This window comes from Coregonus clupeaformis, chromosome 7, assembly GCF_020615455.1.
Source record: "Coregonus clupeaformis isolate EN_2021a chromosome 7, ASM2061545v1, whole genome shotgun sequence".
Lineage (NCBI taxonomy): Eukaryota > Metazoa > Chordata > Actinopteri > Salmoniformes > Salmonidae > Coregonus > Coregonus clupeaformis.
The window spans coordinates 28,117,141-28,127,350 of NC_059198.1; the positions used below are offsets into that span (position 1 = coordinate 28,117,141).

Below are 10,210 nucleotides of genomic sequence, written 5' to 3' on the forward strand. Positions count from 1 at the left end.
GGAGAAAACAATTCAGCATATTAAAATTCAACTTTATTTAAAAAAGAAATTATGGATTTACAAAAAAATATATCTAATTGAAACACTAACCCTAGACAAACAAGTTAATTCAACAACAGACAAGAATAGGAGTAAAGGACAAGCAACCATTTTGAATCTTCATCTTCCAGTTTGTGAAGCCAGAGTGCAGCTGCTGGTTGTTGCAGAGCAGGGTGGGGAGGCTAGCATGTGGTCCATAAAGAGAAACCTGAAAGAGAAATTACTGTTATTTTATTTTCAATCAGAATTGACAACAAATGCTCTCAGAAACAAATGGTTTTGACCGCTTGGAAATTTAGCACAGTGCCTTACTTCTCATAAAATGTTTGCTTTTCCCGTTGTGAAATTACCAACTTTACCCTTTTCATGTAAAAATTATCAAATACATGTGCAAGGTGGAAGGATGTCCTACCAAGTCAAGGCTGGCTCCTTGCACAATGCCTGTATTCCTCTGTCCCTCTGGCCTGTTAACATCCTCTGTTTCACTGTCTTCTCATTTTCCTGCTTGTTTGTACCTTCTTGCTTTGTACAGTAGCTAGCTGGTTAGCACTAGCTTGATTCGAACTGTTTTAAATTAAGCTACTCGACCAGAGTTAAACTACTCGACCAGGTGAGGGAAGTAAGCATAATTTATCTAGATTGGCGCGTCTTCCTACGTGGACTTGAATTACATTTATGTCAGATCTCTTTTGAAGATAAATCCAGGAAAATGCTGACAAAATACCCAAACACTTCCCCCCTGCACCAATACAACTATATGAGCCGGACCCAACAGTTGACAATGTTTCTAAGTTAGCTAATGAGAGTGCAAGCTCAAGACAGACATGCAGAGTAGAGTGACGATTGAAAGACAACTTTAAGTTTCTAAAATGAATGTATTAAAAACTATTATGAAGGTCATTTAATTTTTTCCCGTGGTTGTTGTCCATAATTGTAGGGTACATGATTAAACAATTACTGTTCCAGCCCTAACATGTACAGTATTTATAAGAAGTTGATATCCACGTTATTATAAATTGCTCCACTGCTCTATAAGTTCAATGGACCTGGCTTGTACCTACCTACCTGTTGGTGTGGAGCACTAAAGCTCTGTGTGTCCGTGCAGGACTTCGTCCAGGCTGGGTGGCTCCTGGCACACGGCGGGGGTGGTGAACTCCATAAGGTATTCACAGCGACTGGGCTCTGACGTGGACGTCACCACCGTCTCCTTCCCACACGTCAGCTTCACCTGACACACACAGAGGGAGAACATTAACCCTTCACTGCTACATTCACAGGACAGTTTGTGGGTTAGCAGTACCTCTATAGAGTAGGGACCTGTACACTTACACAGCCTCAGTGTGCACAGATTGTGTCAATTATCATGCACGTTCCCCCGCCCAGCACTGCATGAAACATGCTTTGACTTAATCTGCTTCATATGCTCTCAGCAAATAAGACCGTCATAAAGGATGTAGCATTGGGCTGGGAGGGAAGTGAAGTTTAGATATTAGAGAGACTTACTGTGGTGGACCTGTTGGGGCCCTGCCAGCACCCCAGCCCATGGTCATACTTCATCACTGAGTATAAATTGTCTTCAGGACCAACCCATTGTCCCCACAAGCTACAACGAGGACAGAGACAGAGAGGAGAATGACCACTAACATTCCTAACAGTTTTAGAAGGACCTCAGTCATTTGAACAGTTAAAAGCTCCAGTAAAATGAAGTGAAGAGGAGGTTCTCTTACCCAAGGTTAGTCTCTGATCCCCCAAACTTAGGTTTCTGGGAGACCCTATTGAATGGACACAGCCTGTAGATGTACCTGATGAAAAAGAAGAGGGGCAGTCTTAGATATAATCTTTGGTAGATTCAAACAGTTTCACATTCATATAAACACAGATTATTTCTCTCACAAAGGCATACAAACAGACTACGAGTATTTACAAAGATAGATTAAGTATACATACTCGCTAGTGGATAATTCGTAGCACTGGCTGTACAGATATGCAAATTCAGCACTGGGCCCAAAGTCAAACCCAATCTCCTTCTCAAGGTTCCTGCAGATCCAAATAAATTCAGGATCACATATTAATGATTGACTTGCAGAAACAGGGTACATTCATTTGTGTTTTCAAACCTAATAATACAACCTGCACTTGTATGCCTGTGTAGTGTTTGCATGTTGAGTATCATCATGAGATGTTTTTGTGTTGCAAGGACTAACATACAGTTGTTCCCAAAGCCAGCAGAGATTAAGCATTGTGGTTGCCTGGTTGCAAACTCACTTAATTTGATCGTCCACTTCCCGGAGGGCCCTCTCAGCTTCATCGAAATCATCCCTGGCTTTCTGGGCAGCTGAGGATCAAAGACAAAGACAAACACAACCTCAAAAGACAGACCAATGAGACATACAATTCCACAGCACAGAAAATCACAATTCAGACATTTTCGCTTAATATCATCTGAACCCCCTGCTTCGTATATCCAGACAAACACAGTGTCCCTGTTTAAAAGGTAGTGCGGTACCAAGCCCAGATTGTAAGACAGATGAATGTATGCACCATCAATAAGGCTCTGGGTCTCAGCGTCGTATGGTGGCATGGACACCTCATCGTCCTCTCTTTTCTCTGGGGTCTGCACGGTGGGAGGGACCTAATCATCAAACACGCGTTGTTACTGGGACAACTGACCACCCAAGCCCTCCAATACTAGCCTAGCTCAGGTCCATCCAGGCCAACGTGAGGATTGCCAACTTTTCATGAACGAGGGAAGCCTACCTTCTCCTCTTCCTCCTCCTCCTCGTGATCACCATCTTCCTCGTCGTCCTCCACATCCTCCTCCTCTCCAGCGTAATCCTCGGGGTAATGGTCAGAGTCGTGGTCAGAGACAAATTCCCTGGTCTCCTCCTCCTGGGGGGTCTCCACTGGGGCAGGGGGATCCGACTGGCCCTGAGACAGCCACACGGTCACATCATCAACCAATCAAATCACACAAACTTACACAGCCCTTTAAAGCACATTTCTCACAAAGTGCTTTACAGTAACCCAGCCTAGACACCCAATCTGAAGCTCCAGGACACAGACCATAGAACATTCTACCAGGATATGGAAATGACTGTGGAACATAAGTGTTAATGTGGTGCTGACCTCTGATAGGTACTTGTCTTTGATGCCGCTCCACACACTTTCAAATGTTGACGTGTCCACTTTGTCTGCACCTCCCAGCAATCCCTGTGGGATTGGATTAGGAAATCAGAAAAATTGCAAAACTTCCATCATGAAATAATATTTGTTTATCTTAATAAGACGTCTTACCAAGATAAATGATCTTACTGCACTGGCAGATCATGTGCTTATTTTAACCTACAAAAGGCTTGATAGTCAGAATATCTTGATGTAAAAAAAATAATGTTTTACCTTTATTTAACTAGGCAAGTCAGTTAAGAAAAAATTCTTATTTACAATGACGGCCTACACCGGCCAAACCCGGACGACTCTGGGCCAATTGTGCGCCGCCCTATGGGACTCCCAATCACGGCCGGTTGTGATACAGCCTGGAATCGAACCAGGGGGTCTGTAGTGACGCCTCAAGCACTGAGATGCAGTGCCTTAGACCGCTGCGCCACTCGGGAGCCCAAGACAAATTATCTTGATGCATTTTCTGGGTAACTCAAAACAAGTACAGTGGGGAAAAAAAGTATTTAGTCAGTCACCAATTGTGCAAGTTCTCCCACTTAAAAAGATGAGAGGCCTGTAATTTTCATCATAGGTACACGTCAACTATGACAGACAAATTGAGAAAATAAAATCACATTGTAGGATTTTTAATGAATTTATTTGCAAATTATGGTGGAAAATAAGTATTTGGTCACCTACAAACAAGCAAGATTACTGGCTCTCACAGACCTGTAACTTCTTCTTTAAGAGGCTCCTCTGTCTTCCACTCGTTACCTGTATTAATGGCACCTGTTTGAACTTGTTATCAGTATAAAAGACACCTGTCCACAACCTCAAACAGTCACACTCCAAACTCCACTATGGCCAAGACCAAAGAGCTGTCAAAGGACACCAGAAACAAAATTGTAGACCTGCACCAGGCTGGGAAGACTGAATCTGCAATAGGAAAGCAGCTTGGTTTGAAGAAATCAACTGTGGGAGCAATTATTAGGAAATGGAAGACATACAAGACCACTGATAATCTCCCTCGATCTGGGGCTCCACACAAGATCTCACCCCGTGGGGTCAAAATGATCACAAGAACGGTGAGCAAAAATCCCAGAACCACACGGGGGGACCTAGTGAATGACCTGCAGAGAGCTGGGACCAAAGTAACAAAGCCTACCATCAGTAACACACTATGCCGCCAGGGACTCAAATCCTGCAGTACCAGACGTGTCCCCCTGCTTAAGCCAGTACATGTCCAGGCCCGTCTGAAGTTTGCTAGAGTGCATTTGGATGATCCAGAAGAGGATTGGGAGAATGTCATATGGTCAGATGAAACCAAAATAGAACTTTTTGGTAAAAACTCAACTCGTCGTGTTTGGAGGACAAAGAATGCCGAGTTGCATCCAAAGAACACCATACCTACTGTGAAGCATGGGGGTGGAAACATCATGCTTTGGGGCAGTTTTTCTGCAAAGGGACCAGGACGACTGATCCGTGTAAAGGAAAGAATGAATGGGGCCATGTATCGTGAGATTTTGAGTGAAAACCTCCTTCCATCAGCAAGGGCATTGAAGATGAAACGTGGCTGGGTCTTTCAGCACGACAATGATCCCAAACACACCGCCCGGGCAACGAAGGAGTGGCTTCGTAAGAAGCATTTCAAGGTCCTGGAGTGGCCTAGCCAGTCTCCAGATCTCAACCCCATAGAAAATCTTTGGAGGGAGTTGAAAGTCTGTGTTGCCCAGCGACAGCCCCACTGCTCTAGAGGAGATCTGCATGGAGGAATGGGCCAAAATACCAGCAACAGTGTGTGAAAACCTTGTGAAGACTTACAGAAAACGTTTGACCTGTGTCATTGCCAACAAAGGGTATATAACAAAGTATTGAGAAACTTTTGTTATTGACCAAATACTTATTTTCCACCATAATTTGCAAATAAATTCATTAAAAATCTTACAATGTGATTTTCTGGAGAAAAAAATTCTCATTGTGTCTGTCATAGTTGACGTGTACCTATGATGAAAATTACAGGCCTCTCTCATCTTTTTAAGTGGGAGAACTTGCACAATTGGTGGCTGACTAAATACTTTTTTTCCCCACTGTAAATGCAAATGCTTTGGGTAAGCGAGATCAAATAAAAACAAGTAATTTTGACTTAATATGTCAATAAAAAAAAATAAAAAATAAAAGGTTTATTGCAGTGTACTGCCCATTTTGAATATAGAAAAAGGTGTTGCTAAAAGCACTGCATTTGCAAATATAAAATAGTTGTATTTTGTCATGTGGGTAGTTGGGGTGATGCATTACATGACCTAGGCTAAGTAATATAAAGATACGACTGCCCACTATAATTGACTAGTGTGATAGAAATGCATCACTTGACTTGAGGGGGAGGAAGATAACAGGCATCTTACCTGAGTCTCTGTTTCCGTCAGAGAGCCATCTGAATCTGGGTCCAGCTCTAGATGGGACTGCAGCTCAGCCACAGAAACACTGGGAATAACAAAAGCACCATATTAGCCACTCACTGAATCACACAGAAATATCTCTGAATATCTCCAACGCTGACAGTGACACACACACACTCACTAGCCGTCTGCGTCATCATCCAGCTCCAGAAAAGCCTCAGCCATTCTAGTTTTGTCCTTCTCCATACGGATGACTTCTTTTTGTTCTGAAACAGACAAATCAAATCAATCACATACAACTTAGAAAGAGAAATCTTCAACAGGTCTTTTGTTATTCATTTCCAAATCATTAAGTTAACTGCATCAAAAAATCTGACTGGAGAGATGATTTGCGCTGGGCATTTCACAACATTTAACAATATCTGTTTTTTAACTATATCCTAACTATATGAATATACTTAAATATCTTGGTTTTACCGAACAGCACAAAAGCACCTTTTTTGTGTGAAGAAAACAAATACATTGAGAGAATTGATTATGTGCATAGGTTAAAAGCAGAGAGATAATGGCTTCCAGTGTAATACCAGTGTACTTACCCTCCCAAGCCTTCAGGTGGCGCTCTTTAGCCGCTTTCTCTGGATCCTCTGATGTTTCTTTCACGGTCCTCAGAGCCTCCACCTTCTCCTCCAGACCCTTCTTACTTCCCTGCAGCTCAGTCAACTTGCCCTGCACAAACACATGGATGGAAGTAATTTACACAAAACTTTTGAAATAAAGTTTTGTCATTTGATGAACACGTTCTATGGCAAGGATTTATACCAATCCCTCTATATATGAAATGGTCTCTGTATAGGCCCCAGCCATTTCTGCTGCCTACTCAACCCCAAATACATCCACATGCATCTACTATCCTTGTTACACCGTTTGGTTGGTTAGTCTCTCTCACCTGTTTGTCCTCCTGTCCCCTTTTAGCTTCATGTATCAGCTGTTGTTTGAGCATAAAGCCTTCCTTTGTGATCTCAGCCATTATCTGCAGACTCTCCCTCTCCTTACGCCCCAACTCCCTAGGGGTTACACAGCCAACACAATCAGTCTTCACACACATACTGGGCACATACTGGAGGAATCGTTTGACAACACAAAGGCCAATGTTTGCACAATGCTGTTTTTTTACTACTGCTCACCTGCAGGTGTTTTGACAAGTGGCACCACTGTTGTACTCGTCTGTCGTGTCACAGCAGTCTGAGGAGAGAACACACTTCATCAGCACACAGCACTTACACACACAAAAAATGTACAGAGAGAACGGGATGACTGATCTATGGAAAGATGCGGTGACGATGTTCTTACCACAGATGCCGTCGTTGATCCGGGAGGAAGGGATGAATGCGAGTCTGAAGCCAGCGTTGGTGCAGTGGAAGCTGCCGTTGGGGCAGGCAGCAGTACCTGAGGAAAAAATGCAAAGACATTCATTACAGTCAAGACCTTATTGATAACTGTGCACAGTAGTGTGTAGTGTCTTGATAGTGGGTTCAGTCTGGCTTTACTGATGAGAAGTGAGTGATACTGTACCTGGTTCATCTGAGCCATCCTTGCAGTCGCAGTAGTCATCATTGACTCGATCAAAGGGGATGGTGCGGGAGCCATCCAGACAGGTAAAGGGCTTGTTCTCCTCATAGAACTGTCTCTCTGTCGGGATCGATGGGGACAGGTAAGGGTTGGGTACATACAGTTGAAGTCGGAAGTTTACATACACCTTAGCCAAATACATTAAAACTCAGTTTTTCACAATTCCTGACATTTAATCCTAGTCAAAATTCCCTGTCTTAGGTCAGTTAGGATCACCACTTTATTTTAAGAATGTGAAATGTCAGAATAGTAGTAGAGAGAATAATTTATTTCAGCTTTTATTTCTTTCATCACATTCCAAGTGGGTCAGAAGTTTACATGCACTCAATTAGTATTTGGTAGCATAGCCTTTAAATTGTTTAACTTGGGTCAAACGTTTCGGGTAGCCTTCCACAAGCTTCCCACAATAAATTGGGTGAATTTTGGCCCATTCCTCCTGACAGAGCTGATGTAACTGAGTCAGGTTTGTAGGCATCCTTGCTCGCACACGCTTTTTCAGTTCTGCCCACACATTTTCTATAGGATTGAGGTCAGGGCTTTGTGACGGCCACTCCAATTCCTTGACTTTGTTGTCCTTAAGCCATTTTGCTACAACTTTGGAAGTATGCTTGGGGTCATTGTCCATTTGGAAGACCCATTTGCGACCAAGCTTTAACTTCCTGACTGATGTCTTAAGATTTTGCTTCAATATATCCACATAATTTCCCTTCCTCATGATGCCATCTATTTTGTGAAGTGCACCAGTCCCTCCTGCAGCAAAGCACCCCCACAGCATGATGCTGCCACCCCCGTGCTTCACGGTTGGGATGGTGTTCTTCGGCTTGCAAGCAACCCCCTTTTTCCAAACATAACGATGGTCATTATGGCCAAACAGTTCTATTTTTGTTTCATCAGACCAGAGGACATTTCTCCAAAAAGTACGATCTTTGTCCCCATGTGCAGTTGCAAACTGTAGTCTGGCTTTTATTATGGCGGTTTTGGAGCAGTGGCTTCTTCCTTGCTGAGCGGCCTTTCAGGTTATGTCGATATAGGACTCGTTCTACTGTGGATATTGATACTTTTGTACCCGTTTCCTCCAGCATCTTCACAAGGTCCTTTGCTGTTGTTCTGGGATTGATTTGCACTTTTCGCACCAAAGTACATTCATCTCTAGGAGACAAAATGCGTCTCCTTCCTGAGCGGTATGGCAGCTGCGTGGTCCCATGGTGTTTATACTTGCGTACTATTGTTTGTACAGATGAACGTGGTACCTTCAGGCGTTTGGAAATTGCTCCCAAGGATGAACCAGACTTGTGGAGGTCTACAATTCTTTTTCCCATGATGTCAAGCAAAGAGGCACTGCGTTTGAAGGTAGGCCTTGAAATACATCCACAGGTACACTTCCAATTGACTCAAATGATGTCAATTAGCCTATCAGAAGCTTCTAAAGTCATGACATCATTTTCTGGAATTTTCCAAGCTGTTTAAAGGCACAGTCAACTTAGTGTATGTACATTTCTGACCCACTGGAATTGTGATACAGTGAATTATAAGTGAAATAATCTGTCTAAACAATTGTTGGAAAAATTACTTGTGTCATGCACAAAGTAGATGTCCTAACCGACTTGACAAAACTATAGTTTGTTAACAAGAAATTTGTGGAGTGGTTGAAAAACGAGTTTTAATGACTCCAACCTAAGTGTATGTAAACTTCCGACTTCAACTGTAAGAGCTCATCTGAGAGACAATGCACACCTACCAGGATAAAAACCATGCTCACAATGGGATTCTGACAGCTAAAATAGCATAGACTGCCATAGACTAGGCCTACCTCACTGGCTGTGATGAGAACCATAACGTTATTTGTCTGAATTCGGGTCAGAATTAGATGCCAACTCACTTGATAGTGGTACTCCGCGTGGACGCTGGATCTCCACCGTTGCGCCAGTGCGCATCGCCAATGCCAAGGTCATCAACAACAGTAGGTGCGCACAAGACATTATGCAGTATCAACCGGGACCAGCTACACTTTCAGGAATTCGCGGCGCCCCTGCAAACACAACTCAAGGCATTAGCCAATGTACTTGAACCCAATGAAGCTAGTCCTCAGACGCACCACCATTCACAACATTGAGACAGTCGGCCCCATATGAAACCTCTGATGCAATGCGTTAACGGCTTTTTCAAAATTGGACGAATTAGGCATGCTTTCTAACATTTAGTCATAATTCAATACATGTAACGCTAGGTAACTAACGTTGCTAGCTGATGAAGGACTAAAGTAGTAGCAGCTAGCTATCACCGGTCTTGATTTAACGCGGGAAAACTTCCTTATGAACAATATTTATGAATGTTGTATATACAATAAAGTATCAGGTTCACAATAAATCAAATAAAAAGTGTTAAAAACACTTCCACAAATCGTTATTTTGGAAGTAGAAATATGGCTAATCATTCATTACCTCTCTTCCGCAATGCTTCAGGAAACGTCTCCTGTGCTCGTGCACTGTGGTGTTTTCCTCTGATTGGACTACCTCTCGTATCCGACCTGTGATTGGAGACGAATTGTACCGTGGTGCATGCTGGGTAATACGTTGGGAGCAGCCATGTCAGAGAGGGTGGAGAACCTCTTTTGGCCATGTTATGTGGATTTGAAATTGCAGACGTGTGTCTGTCAAAATACTTCACAATTATAAGAGAGGTAGCCTGAAACTGCCAGGCTGAAATGAGTCCATCAATTCCTTCAATGGGGCTTATAATATGTGTTGAAAATCCTCATGGTGTGCAATGGTAGTCTCTGTAACCCATTTTTACTAATCGTTTAGATAGTCTTTGATAAACATGTAGGCCTATTTATACATCTATTCTCAATAAAGAAAAATATGGTGTGGAAGCATAGTATTCACATTCACTGTAGAGGCCACAATAAACCAGACTATTGAAGACCTTGACCTTTTAGTCTACTCCTTTTTTATAATCTCTGATACCATTATTAAGCACACACAGTAGCC

General features: G+C 42.8%; 1 protein-coding gene across 2 annotated transcripts; it reads right to left on the reverse strand.

The window, feature by feature from the left end:
• Positions 1-11: 11 nt before the first annotated feature.
• Positions 12-9,740, reverse strand: LOC121550840 (glucosidase 2 subunit beta-like). Of its 2 annotated transcripts, none has more exons than XM_041863218.1 (18): positions 9,662-9,740; positions 9,100-9,249; positions 7,164-7,280; positions 6,942-7,037; positions 6,776-6,833; positions 6,538-6,655; positions 6,188-6,317; positions 5,773-5,857; positions 5,598-5,676; positions 3,166-3,249; positions 2,797-2,967; positions 2,581-2,671; positions 2,305-2,374; positions 1,987-2,076; positions 1,767-1,841; positions 1,543-1,642; positions 1,105-1,267; positions 12-247 (listed from the first exon to the last, which is right to left on the reverse strand). In XM_041863218.1, the coding sequence occupies exons 2-17, from the start codon at positions 9,197-9,199 to the stop codon at positions 1,121-1,123; spliced, it is 1,611 nt and encodes a 536-aa protein (XP_041719152.1). In that variant the 5' UTR covers positions 9,200-9,249; positions 9,662-9,740; the 3' UTR covers positions 12-247; positions 1,105-1,120. The 2 variants fall into 2 exon arrangements, with proteins under 2 accessions (XP_041719152.1, XP_041719153.1); XM_041863219.1 differs by having other exon boundaries at positions 1,101-1,267.
• Between the last annotated feature and the right edge of the window lie 470 nt (positions 9,741-10,210).

Coding starts and splice junctions, on each gene's coding strand:
- LOC121550840 (XM_041863218.1), bottom strand. CDS start 9,199: ATGTCTTGTGCGCACCTACTGTTGTTGATGACCTTGGCATTGGCGATG. Junction 5,677..5,772: donor GATGATGACGCAGACGGCTA/GTGAGTGTGTGT, acceptor TGTTATTCCCAG/TGTTTCTGTGGCTGAGCTGC. Junction 1,268..1,542: donor GCCCCAACAGGTCCACCACA/GTAAGTCTCTCT, acceptor TGTGTGTGTCAG/GTGAAGCTGACGTGTGGGAA.